The sequence below is a fragment of the Brassica napus genome, chromosome A10 (assembly GCF_020379485.1).
Source record: "Brassica napus cultivar Da-Ae chromosome A10, Da-Ae, whole genome shotgun sequence".
Classification (NCBI taxonomy): Eukaryota; Viridiplantae; Streptophyta; class Magnoliopsida; order Brassicales; family Brassicaceae; genus Brassica; species Brassica napus.
Genome location: NC_063443.1, coordinates 9573035 through 9595690, shown reverse-complemented (window position 1 = coordinate 9595690; position 22656 = coordinate 9573035). Strand labels below are relative to the sequence as shown.

The window sequence follows — 22656 nt, the reverse complement described above, 5'->3', positions numbered from 1 at the left end:
ACATAAGAAACTAGAAAGACAATGTTGTTAACATACAAATCCAGATACTGTCCAGATATAATTGCAGCTTATGGTCTGTAATCCTAGGCCAACAACATGGAAGCATATGGGTCTTGCCGCGACCTTCTAGCACAATTGTTTACTGAAAACTCAGGTACACAATTAAAAAAAAGTTAATTGCATTCTCGATTGTAGATCCACCGACATACCAACAACAACTAAAACCTTACCATCCGCTTTCTCTTTCCCCTCCGGCTCCGTCTCGTCGACATCTTTCTCTTTCTTTTCCACATAATCGTCATCTGCTTGTTTCGGCCTATCTCTCACCGGAAATCGCCGTTGGATCTGGCTCCTTATCAAACTTTTCACTTTTTCTTTTTTTCTTCCTCGGCAAAAGTTTTAAAAAGTATAAAAAATAAAATCTACACATATCAAAGTAAGGTTTATCTCTCGTCATGTCCACCACATATTTTTTAAATTTCAAAATCCAACTAAAATCACAACAGTCTAACTAAATGACAATTTATGGTTATGCTTTATTTAAAGACAATTTAAGTTTTTTCACACATAAACTGCCCAAGTAGCAGAAACTGCCTATTTATGTTATAAAAACTCATAAACTGCCTTTGAGTGTAAAATACTCCAGTTTTTATTAACACTTAAAGGCAGTTTTCAAGTTTTTATTACACCATAGAGCAGTTTGTGCTACTAAGGTAGTTTTTGGTGGCTAATTACAACATTAACCCTAACTATAAGGAAACCTAGTTGCTGATTTAGTTATCTTCTACCATTTTTTTTCTGTGTTTGAATTTCAAAAGATTAAATGAATCAGATCTACTTTTTTTAAACCATAAAAATTAAATTTATTTTGACTTATAGGCAAATATGTTATATGTAGGTAACGGAGCATCTGAAAAAACGTGACGGACCTCTAATCGCGAGTTCCATTCCGCCGTGGTCGTCGTGCTTGGGAGAAGAATTGTGGCGGCTAGAATCACCATGGTTTCAGTCGTGGAGCACCAGAGACTCCGGAGAGAAACGTGATGGAGAAGCCGGAGAGCTCCATTGTCCGTAACCTCAAACCGTAAGCAAAATTTTGGCAGAGTTCTACCGTAATACGCTTCAAGGTCAAGTCGTCTCCTTCTCGTCGTGGTCTCCATGCTCGGGATGTGGGCGCCAGAATCGTCATGGCTTCAGTTGGAGATCAAAGAAAAAGCTTGATAGGAGCAACAATGGTTAACTTTTGATTATTTGCAACTATGGTCCTTCCATTCTTTCTTATTCTCCAATTTATCTCAAAATTTTAATCAGTTCAAGTTTCTTCATGACAGAAACTTTAAAATGTGCAATATAGACCATGGTTATGCAATTATGTATGTAAATACAATTTTCTATTAACAATTAAATGATACTTAAATAATTTAATCTGATTAATTAAGATGCAATATTAACATCTAAGTGTTTATAGTGTACATATGTACATCAACTTCAAAGTGTACATGTGTACACTATATATGTTCTTTTAGATATAAACAATCTGCACCACAATTGAGTGCAAACAAGCGTGTACATGTGTACACATGTATAGCTTAAATGTAATGTACACACGATATTTGTGTACGAGCGAGTTTTAATGTACACATGACATGTACGAGCGACATGTACACACGATATTTGTGTATAACTCAAATGTAATGTACACATGAGATGTACGAGTGGGTTTCTGTTGCTCAACTATGGTTTAATTTTGTATTATACATCAAACAAGCTATACATGTGTACACCTAATTAAACCATCGTTGAGCAACATTGAAACCCACTCGTACATCTCATGTGTACATTACATTTGAGTTATACACAAATGTCATGTGTACATGTCGCTCGTACATCTCATGTGTACATTACATTTGAGTTATACACAAATGTCGTGTGCATTTGATAGTTTTTTTTGTTGCAAAGACTTCAACTTTAATGAATAGACAAATCTAAAAAGGAACACTAAACCAAAATTAAGAACAAGAAGTTGAGAAACATAATTTAAAGTTGAGAAACATAATGTAAAACTCAATTTAGTTTGCATTATACGCAAAATGACACTTTATCTAACCTATAAGTCTATGTATTTATGATTAAACTCAATTTAGTTGTAATGTGGCTTTGTATATTCCATGTGGTCACGTGGTGGTGTGCGTAGATAGTGGTTGTTGGATATTTATTGTGTGTGTACGATATAGTGTAATGAAGTAGATGTGTACGATAAAAATGGTGGTGTTCATGTGTACATTATCTGAGTGAATAAAAGAATGGTGGCATACATGGGTATATCAATAAAGACATTTGCTAGAAGTGGGCTGGTGTTCCCCTGGTATGTACGACTTGGTTGTGTATACTATCTGAGTGAATGAAAAAGAATAGTGGCTGTAGATAAGAAATGAAAAACATATCATATGTTATGTCTTCAAAGTGACGGGAAGGGGTATAAAAAGTTTTCGTCAATGATATCAATAAATGATAGTGTACATGTGTACAATAACCAAAGATTAGTATAAACTAACTTAAAATGAAGCTAACATGAAAACACACACTAATCATTCTTGTTGCATGTAACAAGGGGTAAAGTGCATATTTGAAAGTTTGGAGGCAATTAAAAAATATGTGTATTCCATAATTTGGAGGTCAAATTGAAAACCTAGCTAAACATAAATGACCTAAAGTGCAAATAAAAGAAAGATGATTTGGTGGAGATCAATTATAAGCATCTTCTTCTTCTTTCTACCTTAGCAGTCAACATAAGGAGACGAGTAGTCCCGTCTGATCTTGTTTGTTATTCACCATGGCGGCTATGAAGCATCACCACCGGAGTCATCACTCTTACCGGAGGTAGATAAAAGTCTGATATCCTTGCCGCGCCGGAGTCATCACAAAATCAGGTTATTAGCCGCAGTAATCCGATGGAGATGGAGACATAATCCGATGGAGATGGAGGCAGAAAATGATTAAGGTTCTGTTTTTGCGTAAAATCAAAAGAAGAAAATAAGTGTGGGAGATGAAGATATTTTATTGTGCTTAAATGAATCTGTGCCATTAAAATGTAAAGCAAAATACAAATCTAAAGGCTAAGAAAGAAAACAAATATAAGTCTTGTCACATATATCAGAACAAATCTGGGCCATCGATTAGAAAAATGGATGAGTGGTGTGAGTTAATTCCTGCTAAAACAGTCTTTTTAGTTAGTCAACTATTTAGTTGCAAGATAACTAATGAAAATATTATGTAATAATAAACTTTAAACTGTCTTTGGATGTAATTGTTTCTTCCTTTTAACCAAACAATCTAGTTACATTGAAACTAAACAGCTGTGTAACTAAACAAGCATTTTAGCGGGAATAAACACACACACCACACATCCTTATTTCCAATCGACGCTCCACATTAAATCTGACATTTTTGACAAGATTGATATATGTCTCTCTCCCCAGCCTTTGGATTTACTTTATATTTTATATTCCAACGGCCCAGATTAAATTATGCTGTAAAATCCTTCTTCATCTTTGATATTCACTTTTTTGCTTATTTGGATTTTCTCCAAATCAAATGTTAAGCATTTTCTACCTTCATCTCCATCGAATTACTACTGCTAATACTCTAGCATGTTCTCAAAACCCACGTAATGATAACTCCTTAACAAATAGACTGCTGTAATCTAATTTTTTTTTATGTTTCTATTTGCAGATCCGCCATGGCAGGTCACTACATGGTTATTCCTGGAGAATGGACCTCCACTAACTCTCTCTGGAATTTTGCAATTGATAAAAAAAAGATGTCAAGGATTGTACCAGTTCGTCCCAACATGAGCTTGCTTGAATTACAAAACAATGTCACGAAGGATTCCTTCACCTTCACCGATCCGCCCCTTCAGCTGTCTTGAGCTATTGGTCTCCTAATACTAAAGAGCTTGCTACCGGACTCACAACACCACCGGTTATCTCACAAATGATGGGGCTGTCAAGTTAGTGTGTACATCTATTAAAATAAACTTGAAAGCCTAAAACGTGTGTACATCTAGTTAAACCAAATCATATGTACACCAATATGTGTACGTACACTAGTCTTCGGTCCCTGATTTATAATGTACACATATCATTCTACATATACACGGTACATAATAATATGCATATGTACACAAGTAAACATGTACACATGTACATATCATATGTGTACATGTGTACGTTATGAAGCAGTGTATGCAACCATGTGTGTACGTAAAAAATCAGGGGGTATATATGTAGACAAATCATATGTATCTCCCAACAGTTCAAATATACAAATTGTTGCTTATTCACATTATAATTTTTTTTCATTTAATCTTCCAAGACGTATATTTCAATTTTTTCACTAACTATATCATAATGTACATAATGATACTAAACCCAGCAAATCTCTAATGTGTCTTTATCTATCAAACAAAATGTACACATGAACACAAATCATTTGTACACCTATCATATGTACACCTATCAAACAAAACATACATATGTAAATAAAACGTACAACTCTATTACGTACACATTAGTTTGTGGACACTACTTTATAATGTACACATATCATATGTACACTAATCCGTACAGATTCCCTACTTTATAATGTACACATATCATTCTACTTGTACATCGCTTTATTAATATACACATATACACAAGTAACATGTACATATTTCCAATGTACACATATTATGTGTACGCTGCAAATCTGGAACGTATAACATCAACCAAACAAAACATAATACTTTTATGAAAACCACAAATAGGTGCATGTCTTATGAAAAACAATACCAGAAATAGGTCAACATACATTAATACATAATACTCATACATAATCTACACCAATATAGGTTTACATGCCTTATGAAAACATACTAAAGTTCACTCCATATACACCATCAGTGTTAATTCAGAGCGACAACCAAACCTTTGTCCATTCGTCCTCTACTGTTTTACAACTGGTTCTTCACCACCACCACCCTTGTGTTTTTTTTTGTTGGTCTTTGCTTTCTCGTTATACACAAAGAGTGGATGCACTGCATCACTCCCATCCTAGTAGCCTTCGTAATCTCTATCATTGTAATGTCCTTCCTTCAACAAATTAAGCATGTAATAGACATTTTTATCAAAATTTTCTTCATCCCAAACACTTCACCTTTCCTCGTTGCTCATCAATGATTTGACAAGCTGCTGCAGGAAAAAAAAAACAGTATCACATACAAGTACTTGTACACATGCGTACACCACTATCAGAGTATCCGTGTACACAACTTTTGTTACGTACACATGTACGCTATTGTTTTTGTACACTTATACGCTTAACATCCTATGTACACGGACACACATGAGAAGTAAGCTTACCTCAAAATCGTGTTTTGCCTTTTGTACGTCTGCCACATTCAGTCTAAAATAGGAATTTTGAAGAGATGTCCAAATCATGAACCCATCAGCTTCGTCATCCCCGGTGTGCCGTTCAGCACATCTCCGATTTGGGTTTCGTCAAGCACGTCCGTAGCCCATAATACACGATCTACGGCTGAGTACACATTCACCCTCTGGCACGGGAACCGGTCGGTAGCAAATAGCCTCTATGGTGGTCTTTCGCGCACATCCTCAACCTCCACCACCTCTGTGATGATACTAACAATTAGAGACCAAATATGCAAAAGGACATATCACCAAAAAAGGGGAACTAACCGTCGGCCTCCTCTTTCCCACGCCGGGCTCCGTCTTAGCGACATCTTCTCCGCACAATCTTCTTCTTTGAGCCGTCACTATTAAGAAACCGCCGTCTTCACCATCTTATTTCGAAATCATGCCTTCATCGCTATCGTCTTTTCCGTCGTCTCTCAGATTTCTCTTTCTCACCTCTGTAAAAACAACAAAAAGTAAGAATATTTTTTTTTATATCCAGTTAATTAACACAATCTCTAAAGTTGTAGGGGTCCACTCCAAATTTTAAATTTCAAAAGCGTAACCAGAAATAAAAAAAAAACACATTTACCAAACTACCCTATCAGTTATACTTTATCAAAGACAAGTTAAGACTTTTCACACATAAACTACCTCAGTAGCCATAACTGTCTCATTGTGTAATTAAAACATGGAAACTGCCTTGCAGTGTTAATAACTCCAGAATCAATTGGTCGCTAGGGTTTTAGTTAAAATTTTGTCTCAACTTAATCCGGAGAAGACGCCGATCGGTCAATTGAATCTATGGCGATGGCTATGAGACTCCCCGCGATTGCGAGAGCGGCGACGGAAATGGCATCGGCTCCCGTTGGATTGAGGCGACTCTTCTGCTCGAGTGCTTCAAAGTTTTCATTCCTTTCTCCACAAGCCAACGCCGAAACTCCGGCTCGTCCTCAGGCGGAACCCAGCACCAATCTCTTCGTCTCCGGTATAACACCCCCTCTTTCTCTTTTTCATTTCTGGGTTTTTGAGGGGTTTATCGTTGCTCGTTACGATTAGTGAAAAGTGAGCTTCTTTGCAGTTACGGTTTGTGTTCTAATATGATTTAATAATTGCTAGTATGATTCTGTCTTTGTTAGTTGCTTTGAAAGGTCTTGTCTTTGTCTTTGTCACTTCTTCTCTCGAGGGTTTAAATCTGATTACTATCTTTGTGAGACAATCCAAAACCATGTGGATTCATGCTCTAAAACACCTTCTTGAGGTAACAAACTAAATAAGTTCAAAGATTGAGCTCATATAGGCTTTATTCAAAAAGGAAAGAAAGATGCTTTGAGCTGTTACCAAGATATCCAAAAGTGTGTTTTATTCATTTCATAAAAGAGTTTGTTGTGGTTGCATACACAACACAAAGATATAAAGCTCAATTTATATAGACACACACATAAGCCTTCTTGGGCTTAGGATAGGCCTCTCTTTACAGAACTAGGATTCACGTTCTCTTCTGATACTCTCTCTCAGTTTCTTCTCCTCATATTTATATCTTTGTTTATGATTCTAAAATTTACACCTAAATGATTGATCACCTTATTTTTCAGGTCTTAGTAAGCGCACCACTTCTGAAGGACTTAGGACTGCTTTCGCTCAGTTTGGAGAAGTTGCCGATGGTATTGAACTTCCTCATTATGAACATTTTCTGCGCATCAAAGCTAGTAGAACAGTAAACTAACTGTAGCTATTCATTCTTCCTCAAATTGGTTTATATAGCTAAGGTTGTCACGGACAGAGTCTCGGGATATTCAAAAGGGTTTGGATTTGTTCGGTATACCACCTTAGAGGATTCTGCAAAAGGCATAGCTGGAATGGATGGCAAGGTTATTATTTATATTCCTGGCATTTCTCAAATACAAAATCTATTATGTTTACTGACATCTGTGTTCTCTGCAGTTTCTTGACGGTTGGGTCATTTTCGCAGAGTATGCAAGACCAAGAGAGCCATATCGACCTCAGAACAACATGCCTCCTCCTCCGTATGGTAACCGCTATTGAAACATGCCATTTCATGGTCTCTTTGAGCTTTTGTTCTTCATGAATCATTATATCATTATTATTAGTGTTATGCTTCATTCTGTTATCTACTATGATTTAACTGACTCTTCTCCGTAGTGTCTTGTACCTTGGTGGAGTTCAGAAACTTTAAATTATATATATGGGCCGGTTTAAAATTAGATTAATTTGCTCTCCGATGGAGGAGTCATGGCAGATTCAGGTCCGGTTCGGTCTGTTGATTTTGATCTATGTACCAGATTCTTTTAAGACGTTCCTCATTGAAACAAACAAAAGTTTGAACTAATTTGGTTCTTACTTTTTGAATTTAAATTTTCTTTTTTGTGAACCAAAGAACTTTGAACCCCAATCTGATGCAACATTTTCATACAACCCAATTGGTCCGTAGCCATTAGCCAATCACTAACTCACAATTTGCTAGAGATGATTCAACACTTTCATGAAGCAACCATTATGAGTAATTGAGTATATTAACAAACTTGCAACCATTTGATGATGATTTTAACATATGTGAATAAGTCATTGGGCCACAACATTGAGTTCTCAAAGTTTTCACGTGGAGATGTCTAGTATCTACACGAACATTTTCAAACATGTGGACTGAACAATAACAAACAAAAAAATATCAAAAATACTAATGGCGTACATAAGTTTATGCAATAAATGTCACAGAGACAAAAAAGGAACCAAAACAAAAGAGATACCGTTCATACTATAACATTCTTTTGCTGTCCAATTGCGTTTGGTGAGACGATTCCCTCTTTCTCATGCAACCAATTCTATTTTACAGCTCACCATGTTACTCCAATATCAAACGAGATCCATTACTTTCTATCTTAGGTCTATTTCAGCTAGAATTTTTGGAGTGTACTTGGTTTATTATGTTGACTGTGAGATATAAGTTGTTTGTTTCCCTAATCCTTAGACACAAACGTTAGTTATGACTAGAGTGTCGACCTCAACGTGTACAAATTGGCTTTGTTTCCAAGATTAAGGAGTATGCACAAGTCAAATTTAACTGCATAATAACTAAACACGATTCTTTCAAATTGGATAATGTTTCAAATCAAGTTCATTTTCGTCGACGATGATTTTATCATTCTTCTTGCTTTTCTCGTTAAAGTAAGGTAAGACGTAATCCTAACCACATTATATGATCTTGAGAAATGTCGATAAACTCACGTGTCCTCGCTTAGGTTCTTATTCTAGTTTTTTTTAGTCGATCGCGTGCCGCGTGGGCTATGATTGAAGATTAATATCAATGTTCTGTCAAAATATCTTACGATTACATTGGCACGTGATACCTAGCAAGTAGCAACATAACCAACTGATTAAACTCCATTATTCATGCAAAGTATTACTATAAAGTCGACATATGAATAATAAATGAGAGCATGCATATTTGTGTTAATTTTAATTAAGACAGTACAAACAAATTAGCAGAAGAGACGTGAGTCATCGTCGTTTAGGTTGCGCCGCATGTGCGATTGCTTTCAGACGTGACAGCATTTGAGATAAGTCGTTATATGTGGTGGAATTAGGGTTTAAATGTAGTAGGTTTCGTTTCATGTATTAGCAAGTGAAGAAAAGGATATGAATCTGATCCATTTAATGATTTCGTTTCTTATACTTAGTTACGTTGGACCGTTTCATTTTCTATATCGTTAGAAGATACGAAGCTAATCTGATCCATTTAATGTAGTTCTTATCTACAGGAGTTTAAGTTTAAGATAAGGTTAATTGCCACGTATTATAACACATGTTTATACACATTAGTATGTAGATTGTATCATCAAATACTGCGACGTACTTGATGATATATAGTAATATTGAATTTAAATGATCTTAGTAATATAATTGTTTGTGGCTTCATCAATTCCCCTAGCTGCAATGATCTCATCATGATTGAATATGTACATAATGATCGAAAATGAAACTGATCAGCGAGAAACGACATGCACAGTGATTTTCTAAAGTTTATCTACCCGCTCGGTTTATGTGAGATGATCATTGTGTTGGCTGGGTGTAGGGTATAGTTGTTATTTATATGATGAATCAAACTTTGTTTCATATTCCAAATAAAATAGAATAATTTTCTTACAAAAAAACACAACAAAACAAAAAACCCCAAATAATTAACTCGGAAACAATTATAGACTGAGTTTGGCAAACTGTCACCTCTCGGTTTCGGTTTAAATTTCAACTAAAACCAAATCCGGTCTAAGATAAGGTGTTAAAGGCAGTTTAATAATGTCACAAAACATATGTCCACGTAATCAAATGAGTCATCATCGACTTGACTTCCCCTATAAATTGTCTCTTGTTCGGAAGAGTATCACCACTCCAATGACTTTCTCAAACATTTCTTGAAAATATTTGTAACCATCTCAGAATATTAGCTCTTTTTAAAGATTAATCTAAGATTTAAATTAGAACAATAAAAAAAAGGAACAAAAGGGATTAGGTGTGGTGTGGTGTAGGGTATGAAATTCTTGTTGGAGCTCGTCGTGCCTTGTTTTGGTTCGCAGCAGTTCCACCAATCCGCCGCCACCGCGGATGATTCTATTTCCGGCGAAACGCAGTCGTTAATGAAACAGCGAAGGAGGCGGAAACGCGTTAGAGTTGCGGGTCAACCGGGCCAAGCGGCGGAGTGGACGCCGTCCCTCAGCGTTATCTCGGAGCACAAGCCGGCGGTAAAGGAGACATCGGAAAAGGTGAAAGAGAAGAGGAAAATCCGTCGTAAAAGTGATGGTGGCGGTGGAGACGCGTCGTCCCGATCCGGTGGTGGTCATGTTCGTTTCCGCAGTGACGATTTCGGGTAAACACTCAATTCTTGAAGTTTTGATTCGTTATATGAGAATGATCATTAGAAAAAAAAAGTGTTTTACAAAATTATTTATCATAAAAACTAACAAATTCACATAATACCTTTGGTTAATATAATTAAAGATCATAGTTTATTATATGGTTATATATACTAGTAAATTTATGGGGTTTTAGCCGTATTAGTTTAAGAATGTAACATTTTCAATTTATTTGTTTTCTTTCAACGTAATTTATGAAAAGATAAAGAGAAGATTACCAGATAATCATGGTAGTTAAGATGCTGTTTTGTGAATAAAGATTCGATATAGTTGCAACGTCAACATCAGCATGTTAATGCTTATCCGAGTAAACAAAGTCGTAAGTGGCAAGCTAACCAAAATAAACTTAACGAGAAATTCTATAAATAGAATCGACAAAAGATAAAGATAACTATTGTTTTGACATTATTTTTATCGGCATTGCAGGAGAAATTCTTTCGAACCAGTAATTCCCGCATTCTCACCGACTCCGTTCATGTTTTGAGTTTCAGTTTCTTCCTGAAGTTTATGTGTAGCTATGTATAATAATAAATTAATAAATATAGTAATCGAATGATGTAGCAGTAATGTATGTATTATGTATATGTATTTGATATTACTGCCATCGGTACATAAAACCTATATATGTGACTCTCAAACAAAAAGAGTTTGTCTATCTATGTACAATGTATCCGCTTATCATATGCAGCACGTAGAGTTTATCATATGCAGCACGTAGAGTAACTCAAAATGGCTATCTTAAGAAAATATCACGTGACAGACAGGTTCGTCATACTAATAGGTTTACCAAAATAAATGGTTGAAATCCATATATCTCCCCAACAACATCAGTTCTCAGGAAACCTTCAACACTATCCGAAGAGATAGTTTGAGGTATTCTCGTAAGCTCACTCCAACATAACTGTATTAAAGATCGTTTCCAAAAGTTCAAAACTTGACAATCTGTTTTCTCTCTTTTAATAAGACTCTTCGTCTAGTCGTATTATTTTAACATAAACATTGGAGAAATTTTGGAAAGAAAAACTTCATTAGTTTTATCAAAGCTATCATAACTTTGTTATCGTTTCAAAAACGATTTATAATAGCCGGGAAAGACCCTGACATTAGTAAAGTTCGCATCAGGCTCCTACGGGTGCTTGCCAAATATCCAATTCTTTGAAAAACAATCGCTGCAAACGTAACTAGCTCTTTTTATAGTGAATTAACGTGGTCAAAGCAGCCGAGGTGGTTATGGTCAAATCTACTAGCAGTCTTTAGTGAGTTAGCTTTTCTCTCACACCCTCTAACTTTACTACTTTAGCTTAACTGATTCTTCAAATCTAGTTAGTGTAAACTAAATCCCTCTTTTTTCTTAACTCTGTCTAACCTGTATGATCCAAGAAAATCACATCTTTGTATTAGCTCCATGTATTTTTATAGAAAGCCCTTCATTAAAAGAAGAGTCATTCTTGGGTTCACCCCCTAGGGTGAACAACTAATAGAAAATTGTCATTTTAGATCTAGTATGTTTTAATTAAGGAAATCAAATAATTTGGCAAATCATATTATCTTTCCAAAATAAAATTTAAAAATAAATAAAAATAATATATAAAAACGAATTCAAAAAAAAAAAATGTTGTCAACGAAAAACTAAACCCTAAATTCTAATACTAAACCATAAACTCTAATACTAAACCCTAAACTCAAATCCTAAACCCTAAACCCTTGGAAAAACACTAAACATGTTGTCAACAAAACACTAAACCCTAAACTCTAATCCTAAACCCTAAACCTTTGGGAAAACCCTAAACCCTTGGGTAAACCCTAAACCCTTAGGTAAACCCTAAACCCTTGGAAAAAACACTAAACATTTAGATAAATTCTAAATTATAAATCTTAAACACTAAACTCTAAATCTTAAAAACAAATATTTTTTTTAAATAATCTTTTTTAGAACTATTGTTATTTTTATTTATTTAATCTTTTATTTTTTATTTTAAAACATAATATAATTTGACAAGTTATTTTGTTTCCTTAATTAAAAGATATTATATCTAAAATGACAATTTTCTATTAGTTGGTGAACCTAAAAGTTCACACTAGGTGGTGAACCCAAGAAAAAGTCTTAAAAGAAATACTCTCTTCTGGTCAACAACAAAAAAACCTTCCCGGGCAACAATCAATTTTAATAGATTAAATGGTAATTACCAGATTACCTTTTTAGCTTGTCAATAAGTTATTTACATTCTGATATACATATGTATTTTTTTCATCAAAAAAAGTTGGCGGGGTTTTAATATCTGAAGGTTCAGAACTTCAGATTCTGTGATAGTCACTGACGCAGAGAGTGTTGAATGAATTCTCTCTTTTTTTAATGTGGCCGGATTATAGGCTATTGCCAATCACCAAAGCCCAATAAATGTCCAACGTTATTTCTGAATGACTCAGGTGCCTCATTGGACATCAATCTGATTAAAATGTCATGAATCATGATTTACATGTAGTTCAAAGAAAATGATTGTACCTTAATTAACTCAAGTTCTTAAAGCCATCCCTAATGTATTATTAGTAGTTTAGTACACTACCAAGGTGTTAACGCGGTTTTTTTTTGCATCTTTGGTCACATTCTCACATGTAGTCTTACTCTTATATCACCTTTTTCTTTGCATTAATCTATAAAACTCCAAATTTGTGTGTATATATAAATGGTATATATGCATACGACTATGGGAATATATCTTGAAACATGAGAACATGGGCTGGGCTGTACCGTGCACGTGGAGAAGACATGTGTTGCTTCATGATCATGCGACCATGGAACAAGTAAACTTTGAACTTGAGGAATATGTGCCCTCAAGTTATCAAACTCATCTCATCATCCCAAATTCAACTCTGACTTGTCTTCCCTTCATATACATCTTCGTTTATTGCTAAGACCTAATCATTTATTTACCATTTTAAATCTTATTAAATTTGATAGTGACAAATGATTGGTCTAAGATATTTTCATATCCAATACATTTTTTTGAACGACAATTATATCCAGTACATCAAAAAAACTGACCAATTTCACTAGTTAATGATTGGCTCAAAAATATTATGGATATGCTCTAAATCGAAAAAGACACTCTGTATGATAGAAGAACTGCATTTAAAGTTTTTTGTTGTTGTTGTTGTTGTTTGTTTTAACTTTGTTTGTTTTAACTTCTAAACTTTATATATCCATTGCCTTGATATTTTGTCTGACGATAAAAGAAAACTAAAGAAACTAATTCATACAATAACTTGTTTGGGTAAATGGTTAGCCAAAATGATGAAAAATATGTTTCCACTGAATGAATTGTAAAATTAACTCAATCTAATAATGGGTGACTTTTTCTAAAAGACAAACAAGTTATTTTGAAGCTGTTTTAGAAGGCTTAATCCTACCGTTCGGAAATCAGGAAATCACATTTCCAGCTCTTTCAATGTTGTGGGGAATAATTAATACTACATCTGCAGATAAGAAAGAAAGACCCTGACTCTTGAATTATGAGATTGCATCATTGAGGTGTAAGAAGAAATTCCATTTTATGGTCAATCTTTTGAGTGGAAGGTTTCGTGTGTGGTGGAATTTTTCTGAAGTGTATTAGAATTACTTGCGGCAGTAATTACGGGATTTTATCTTTCTTTTTAGTGCACAAAAGTAAACAATATTGTACTTATTTTTCGGATTAATGGCAGCGTGTAATACTATCATGTTAGATGAACTGAAACAAGTTAACTGTTAGTGATATACAATTTGATTTCATGGATATTATTAAAATATTTTCGAAAAGAATCAGCAATAAATTCATGGGTGGTCCTTCATTTTGAATTATTCATTATATTTTCTGTATTTAGCAATATTTTTAGTTGAACAAATTATTTATGTTTTTACGTGGGGTCATTCTTTTGGATGAAAATGAACTCCAACTAATAATATTGAATGTGTGACATTGGGCGAGTTAGGTGGATGTTTGTAACTGCTTGCCCCTGGTTATAGATTTATAGTTTCAAAATTTATCTTCTCACCTATTAAACTCCAGACTCTAAAAGAATTCGGATCACTAAAATTTCTGTCATCAGTCTATAAAATGATGAACTTCATGTATATGATATTCAGGTGAGTTGGTGAGATTCTTGTTCATAGCGAGGAGTATAAAGTTTTGATTTTTGAAATCTACCTCATTTTTGGTTATATTCCCTCTGCTTTATAACAAGTGTCATTTTAAGTTTTTAATTTTATTTCAAAAAATGTTATTCTACAATCCTAATGTAACTTTTACTATTTAATGTAAATTATACATTAAATTTAATTTTTACTATTTTGAATAACTTATAGATTTTTATTTAAAACATTATTATTTAGTTAATCATACATTAAATATAGATATATTATTTTTTAATCTCCGTTAAAAATATCAAAGTGACAATCTCTTATATACTAAAGCACAAATCACTTTACCAATTAGATTTTGACACATGGAATATGCTATACAAATTAAAGAAAAAGTAAAATTGCAAAAACATTCAAATGCAATAAACTGTTTCGTGTTTTCTACTTTTCATTATAATAAAAATTCATAATATTCCTTATAATGTGGCCATGATCCCACGATCCTAAAAACTGCATAATCTTTTAGATAAAAAAAGAGAACACGATTGGTGGAAGCTATAAGTAATGTGTCCATGGTCAGTTTATTTATTTTAATGCACCCATGGTAGGTTTATCTGTACGTTGTGGGCTAAAAAAAAGACTGTTGGAATGGGGAGATGGATGCTACAATGGAGATATATAAGACGAGGAAGATGGTTCAAGCATCGGAAGTCAAAGCTGACCAGTTGGGTCTTGAGAGAAGTGAGCAGCTTAGAAAGCTTTACCGTCAATAGCAAAGTAGCAAAGTCTTCACTCGCTCTCTTCTGGCTAAAGTAAGTTTTTTGAGTAATTTTTAGTAACTGCAAACACTATAACTGAAAACGTTCTTTTTCGTGTGGCGTTTTTTTCTCTTTTAAGAGTGCTTCGCTTCTCACAGTAGTTTGCTTTCCATTTCTTGGAGGAGTTCCTGAGATTGGCACGACCGAACATGTAAGCTAATATTTTTATATTTATTTTTTAAAATATGCCGTTTGGAGGAGTCCCTGAGAACGGCACAAACCCAATCAACATGCAGTTACAAACTTTCAATATATATATGTGCAGTTACAAAATAAAATTAATTTTGCAATTATCAAAATTTAGCAGAAAAGGCAAAAATATTTCTGGCAAGTTTATTAAACAACATATTTATAATTTTATTAATTAAGTTAATAGAAATAGCCCAGAAAAAATCCCATTAGAGAAAAGTTTTAAATTCTCTGACATTTTTAATCAATATTGTCATAAATCTTTACATTTCCAGCTGTTAAAATTGAATAATGAAAGTTAATTCATTAAAAAAAGGAATAATGAAAAATAAAAAGGCTAATTTACTGGGAACTTAAAACACACATACAAAGCCCCTAGAATGCAAACCACCACAAGAAGGAAAAAAAAGGGAAAACGTGGAGATAGAAGAAGGCACAAATAGAGTATAAGTTGAACAATCAAGTAAGAAATTCAGGGGCTGGAGAAAACAAAAAGATCAAAATTTCTTTACTTTTTGTGTGTTTATTTTTTTAATAAACTTTTAGTGTGTTTATAACTTATAGAAATGTTCTGATATTATTTTTGTTTAATTTAATATCAAAATATTAATTTATACATCTAATTAATTTCTATTTTTATTTATAAATTGAAGCAAAACAACTCCAAGTAAGTATTACAACTAAAAATAAAGGAGAAAACATAAAGGAAGGAAATACTAAAATATATGCTAATGTCATTATCTACAAAATTAAGATTAGTATTTAACTTGACGTATGCAAGATATATGCTTTCCTTCAATCTTATTTTTCATATGTAATGATTTTTTTTCCTGGTTTTGGAAGAAAGATTAAATATAAAACCCTCAAAATAACATAGTAAACAATATCTTAAAAATATATTCCCTCTGTTTCATATTAAGTGCCGTTTTAGTTTTGTGCACACAGATTAAAAAAACAATTAATTTTGTATATTTCCTATATAAAAACACAATTACAAATACACATAACCATATTTTAACCAATAGAAAAATAGATTGCTGGATAAAGTTAATAATTTTTGCATTGAAAGTCGAAAAAGACACTTATTTTGTAACGAAAAAATTCTCTATAATGATACTTAATATAAAAGGGAGGAATTATTTATTTTAAAAATAATAATACCCGTGCTATGCACGGGAGATAATACTAGTTATTTATAAACATATGAAATATATGATTCAACAAATGTACGGTAGACATAACATTTGACAATTAGCCTCATTTTTCGTTATATATGATTCAATAAATGTACAGTAGACAAAACATTTGACAATTAGCATACGAAAAGCACAAATCTAGACAGCTATATGCAGGTTATATTCAATTAAATCACAGCAGTTAAATTTCTATTACTTTATCAATTATCACTAGTGTTGTTTCTTCGCTTTTATGAGGTTAGTTGCAAAACGTAATAAAACAAATAGAGAGGGGGTATACACGAAGCATGCAGACCGCGATATAGGTAATCATAACCGTGGATATTCATGGCAGATAACAAAAAGTCCACAACGAAGGAATGTACGATCCCAAACAGATAGTTCATCCAATCATGATATGGATAGCCATATTCGTGGGACCCATAACGTACACGACAATACGACATAAACACAATTTTCATTTTCCTATATTTAAATTTTTTATAAACACTTTCTTTCTTTCCATAAAATATTTCAAATATTTGATCCAATGTGGTACTAGTGAACTCTCAAGGATATATGTCGACAAAAAACAAAAAAAACTAGGATTATTAATACTTCGGATCAATGTATTGAACTTGGAATTCTATTGTTCGATATTAAGCATTGGATGTCTCTTCTTTCAGAGTGCTCATTTGGCCACGTCAATAAGAAAAAAATGTTTTGATTTTACTAAATTACTAGTTAGTAATCCGCGCTGTGTACGGAGTGAAATAGTTTATTACATTATTTATTGTATGTTATATTAAAAGATTTGTTGTATAACTTTTTTTTAGAGATGAACATTCATATATCCGTTTAGATTCAGTTGATCTATTCGGATTTCATATTCTTAGCGTTATAAATTTAAATCGTATTATGATATTTACAAATTTTGGTTTGGATTAGTTTGAATTTGGTTCAAATCATTAGGGGTTTGGTTCGGATTCAAGTTCGGGTACCCATCTGAATTATGTATTTTTTTTTAACAAAAATCCAAATATACTTAAATTCTCAAAATCCAAAATAATATAAAACATAAAAATTTGAAAAAGGTAATACTAAGTATTTAAATTTACGTAAAAAATAGCTCAATTTAAATATTTGGATGGAGAACAAATAAATATTTTCAGTATTTTGAAAATTTTATGTTATTTTTAGATATTTACTTGTGACTATGTTGAATTTTTTTAGATATTTTCATATTTTTAATATCTAATAGATATAAAATTTAAAATAATTAGCATATTTAAGTATATAATTGTGATTTAGATGTTTTTTGGTATCTAAAATATTTTAGTTTGGATCAGATCCCAATCTGGTTATCTGGATATTAAACTTTTAGATTCATTTGAGTACTTAATCAATTTTAGTTTGTGTTTAGTGTTACTGTCAAATCTATTTTGATTCGGTTCTTCGGATCCAAATATGTTGTAGTTAACATTGATTATGTTAATAATATATAAGGGATTTCGAATGGCATATTTTGTAATTACTCTAATAAAAGATGGTTTTGTAAATAGAAGATGTGAGAAATCTTTTTGTGTTGATACATCATCGTAATGGTAATTTTGTGAATATATTATAATTCAAAGGTTACTCGTTAAAATGCTCTCATTTTAATATATATGACATATATAGCTAGACTTATCTCATTTTAACGATATAGTGTATAATAATATAATCAAAATCTCATTTTATTAATCATTATATCATTTTGTCATATGGAGTATTTGTAGGAATCCAAATTCATATGGAGTAATATGTAGTCACATATTTGTATCTTTCAAAAAAAGTTATGTTGTAAGAAAAAGACAATCTTTCAGTTGAGATAAGTTAGATTTTTAGTGGTAATTACATCAAAAAATTCATAAATTAATACTCAATAAATACAATAAATTAATAAATTTTATAGATTCTGAATTGTATCAGTGTAAAAGTTGATGTAATTTAATAAATAATAAAATAATATTTTTTGAAAACGTTACGTAAATATATGCTCCCAATGTAAAGATAATTAATATATATATATATATAAATCTTATAAATTGGGTAGTTTGGTTTTTGTTTACTGTAATCTATCTTTATTTTTAAAAAAATATTTCAAAAATATTGATGTTGTTATATCCTTAAAATGCATTTACATTTATAATACATATTTTCTATACACGAAATGATCAAATAAAAATAATATAAAATATAAAATCTAAGCAATACATCTACCATTGAATCAATTATTGTTCTTATTTTACATAAAATATATTTTAAATTATATAAATCTAAAATCGATTTTTTATAAATAAATAAGTTTATAAATAAATAAAATATCAAAGTTTTAACGTTATTAGTGTATAGATTTTTTACTGTAATAGGAATTAATCTGAAAATAATTATTGTTGGAATATTATTAAAATAATAAAACATATTTTTAATAAACTTTCTAAAAGATGGTGCAACTTATAAAAATATTTGATAGGATATCCAATGCTACAACATGCTTTTTACATTGATTTCACAATAATGTAAAAAGTCAAAATTACTAGATGAATATTTATATAATTATCATTAGATTTTTTTCTATAATAATGTTTTTTGGTAAAAAATTTCTATAATAATGTTGTTATTAGATTCATTCTCCATTTACATATATAGGAGTACGTAACGTCACTTCCAATAAAAAAAATAATTAAAAGGAAAATGAAAATGAAAAGAAGCTTTTGCGTTTCGTTCGTTGAAGTTTAAAGCAGACGTCGCTAAAGTGTAAGCTTTTTTGAAAAATCTGTAATCGTTGTTAATTTATTTATATATATAGATTTGGGTTGCGTTATGTAATCCATCGTTTGCTTGAAGTAGAACAACCTCTCTGTCATTTTCTCACTAACACACACTCTCTCTCTATAGGATTCGATTCTCTGCAATCAAAGCAAAGCTCTCTCTCTCTCTCTCTCTCTCTCTCTCTCTCTCTTTCTCTCTTCCAAGCTTCTTAAATCGAATAGACAATGTAACCGTCTCTTGTGCAAAATAATGCACCATCAGTTTTCAATAACTCCACAGGTAAAAATCCGCTTCTCCTTTATCTTATTACAAGGATCCTATGTTGTGTGTGTGTGGTAGGTAGGTGTTATTTTATTTTTCTGGGGACTTTTTTTTTTTAAATCAAGTCTTCTATGAGGTTTGACGCCGAGGAAGAAGAAAAAAAACAGAATAAACAAAGGTTTTTCAAAAATTGCAGCAAATCCATCTTCCTTTCCGCCTCTTCGTTGTTTTCCCGGTTTCTCCAAATATTTTCCCGAGAAAATTCTCAGCCATTTTCCCTAGAAACTTTTAAGGAAGTCAAATCTGAGCTCTGATCTTCTTCCAAAACCTCATTAAATATTTATCCTCTTTGGTATATTTCTTACCCAATTTTGTTTTATACGATTGAAGATAAGAATTGATTTCTCTGTTGTTGACAAAAAAAAAAAAAAAAAAGAAGAAGATTTTATTATTTTATTTATTTTTCTTGCAGAGGCGTGTTCAGGAGCCTTCATTAAGTGGGCTTTGATTAAAAAAATAAAAAGAAATGGAAGGAGGAGAGTCCTTTGGTTTGATCGTTGGGATCTCACTTGGTTTAGTGATTGGTGTGGTCTTAGCTCTTTCGGCGCTGTGCTGCTTTATGTTCCATAGCAAGAGATCCCAGATTGCCAACAGTGCCTCCAGAAGAACCGCTACGCTTCCCATCAGAGACAACGGTGCTGATTCTTGCACCATTATGTCTGATTCCACTCTTGCCCCTGACTCGCCTGTTAAATCCTCCACCAATGCGAGGTCTCTTTGGCTTGATGGGTTTGCCAAGAAGAGCAATGTGGTCTCTGCCTCTGGCATTTTGGAATATTCTTACAGGTTCTTGACCAGAGAGTATCCTTGCATGGTCTTTTATGTTTAATTAGTTCTTATGTTTGGTGGTTCGATTCAGGGATTTGCAGAAAGCAACGTGTAATTTCACGACTTTGATAGGCCAAGGCGCATTTGGCCCCGTCTACAAAGCTCAAATGTCTACCGGTGAGACTGTTGCTGTCAAAGTTCTTGCCACTGATTCTAAACAGGGCGAGAAAGAGTTTCAGACAGAGGTAAAAAAAAAAAACATATATCTATTATGAAAATGTGCTTGATGATTCTGTATGACATTCAAATCTAAAGAATCAGATTGGGACTACCTGATTATGCCCATGCTTAGTTATGTGAAACTACTGCTATTGCTTCATCCAGAAGTTGTTATTTTATTTGTTAAACTCGCTCACTTGTCTATTCTTTTTCAGGTTATGTTATTGGGAAGGTTGCATCACCGTAACCTTGTCAACTTGGTCGGGTATTGCGCAGAGAAAGGCCAACACATGCTTATATATGTCTACATGAGTAAAGGAAGCTTAGCTTCTCACTTGTACAGTAAGCTAACTACTTTATTCATCATATATTATTAATCAGCTTGTCAGTAAGCTAGTTATTCACCTCTATTATCTAACATGGTTGGAATTTCATCAACCTGATGAGCTTTCATGCAAGTTTGAGACACACTAAAATGCTTTACTGATACAGGCGAAAAACATAAACCGCTGAGCTGGGATTTGAGGATATATATTGCATTAGACGTGGCACGTGGTCTAGAGTATCTTCATGACGGGGTAAGCTTATTATTAATGCCTGAAAACATTAACCATTCCATTGCATCTCTTCAACTTGCAAAGCTATGCTATACTCAACCTTCCTTTTACAGGCTGTTCCTCCTGTAATCCACAGAGATATCAAATCTTCCAACATTTTGTTAGATCAATCCATGCGAGCTCGGGTAACTTATCTTCTTTCTCCCACTTGAGATCTCTTTACCTCAACTTTTCTCATTGTTGTTAACTTCAGGTTGCTGACTTTGGCCTGTCTAGAGAAGAAATGGTAAACAAACATGCTGCTAACGTCAGAGGAACGTTTGGTTACCTCGATCCAGAGTACATCTCCACAAGAACATTCACCAAGAAAAGCGACGTTTATGGTTTCGGGGTTTTGCTTTTCGAGCTTATAGCTGCAAGGAATCCTCAACAAGGTCTAATGGAATATGTTGAGCTGGTAAAGAAAAATAACTAACAAATCCTTAGTTTCACATTTGTTGCTTTGAAGAGTTACATTTAACGAAAACTTTTTTTGTTTTGATGAAAAAACAGGCGGCGTTGAATGCAGAGGAGAAAGTTGGGTGGGAAGAGATTGTGGATTCGAGATTAGATGGGAGGTTTGATTTACAAGAAGTGAATGAAGTGGCAGCTCTTGCATATAAATGCATCTCTCGCGCACCGAGGAAACGTCCCAACATGAGGGATGTTGTTCAGGTTTTGGCACGTGTTGTCAAGGTGAGACATTCCAGAAAACGTCAGAAGATGTCTCCCTCGCCTTCTCCGTGTCTTCCTACGGTGGAGTCAAGTGGTGAGCAGACCGGAAATAGATCGGTACGGTCGGAAAATTATAGGAGAGATAATTCCATGGAGAGTAGTATAGTTGAAGACTAGTGATGTAATTGTTGAAACAAAGAGTGATGAAGTTTATTATAAGTATTGACATATTTTTTAATTGAATTTTTTTTTTTTAAGAGGGCTTTAGGATGATTTGTAGATTTTGTCAGCAAGGAGTACACAGATGTTGATGTTTATTACATTTGGTTTATCAGGGGTTGTCTCTGTCTTTCTCTTGTGAATGTAAAGTCTTATAGAAGCTCTAAAGAAATCTCAAACCTCAATAAAATTTAAGTGTTAAGAAGCTTATTAGTCAACTGATTTCATTAAGCTTTATTAATGTTTTTACATAAAAAAAAACTGGTGCTTGAATTTCAAAAAATACAATTTAGTATTCTGATTAACCATAAAAGCTTATCCACATTTAGCCCATGCCAGCCCAAGCCCATAGAAGCCCATAAGA

General features: G+C 33.1%; 3 protein-coding genes across 5 annotated transcripts; all 3 read left to right on the top strand.

The window, feature by feature from the left end:
• The first annotated feature begins 6103 nt into the window (after nt 1-6103).
• Nucleotides 6104-7678, top strand: LOC111201419 (organelle RRM domain-containing protein 2, mitochondrial). The gene is made up of 4 exons (XM_022693255.2): nt 6104-6441; nt 7049-7117; nt 7218-7324; nt 7398-7678. Exons 1-4 carry the CDS (start codon nt 6258-6260, stop codon nt 7497-7499), a joined length of 462 nt encoding a protein of 153 aa, XP_022548976.1. The 5' UTR covers nt 6104-6257; the 3' UTR covers nt 7500-7678.
• Nucleotides 7679-9800: 2122 nt separating this feature from the next.
• LOC106423189 lies at nt 9801-11085 on the top strand. 2 transcript variants are annotated; one of them, XM_013863969.3, is made up of 2 exons: nt 9801-10335; nt 10808-11085. In XM_013863969.3, exons 1-2 carry the CDS (start codon nt 10001-10003, stop codon nt 10863-10865), a joined length of 393 nt encoding a protein of 130 aa, XP_013719423.2. In that variant the 5' UTR covers nt 9801-10000; the 3' UTR covers nt 10866-11085. The 2 variants fall into 2 exon arrangements, with proteins under 2 accessions (XP_013719423.2, XP_048598786.1); XM_048742829.1 differs by having other exon boundaries at nt 9845-10335; nt 10584-10851.
• An 8450-nt stretch (nt 11086-19535) lies between these two features.
• On the top strand, nt 19536-22407 carry LOC125574813 (calcium/calmodulin-regulated receptor-like kinase 1). Of its 2 annotated transcripts, none has more exons than XM_048742827.1 (8): nt 19536-19773; nt 20228-20601; nt 20675-20828; nt 21018-21144; nt 21295-21380; nt 21473-21544; nt 21613-21816; nt 21912-22407. In XM_048742827.1, the coding sequence occupies exons 2-8, from the start codon at nt 20282-20284 to the stop codon at nt 22248-22250; spliced, it is 1302 nt and encodes a 433-aa protein (XP_048598784.1). In that variant the 5' UTR covers nt 19536-19773; nt 20228-20281; the 3' UTR covers nt 22251-22407. The 2 variants fall into 2 exon arrangements, with proteins under 2 accessions (XP_048598784.1, XP_048598785.1); XM_048742828.1 differs by lacking the exon at nt 19536-19773 and adding an exon at nt 19811-20107.
• Nucleotides 22408-22656: the final 249 nt, after the last annotated feature.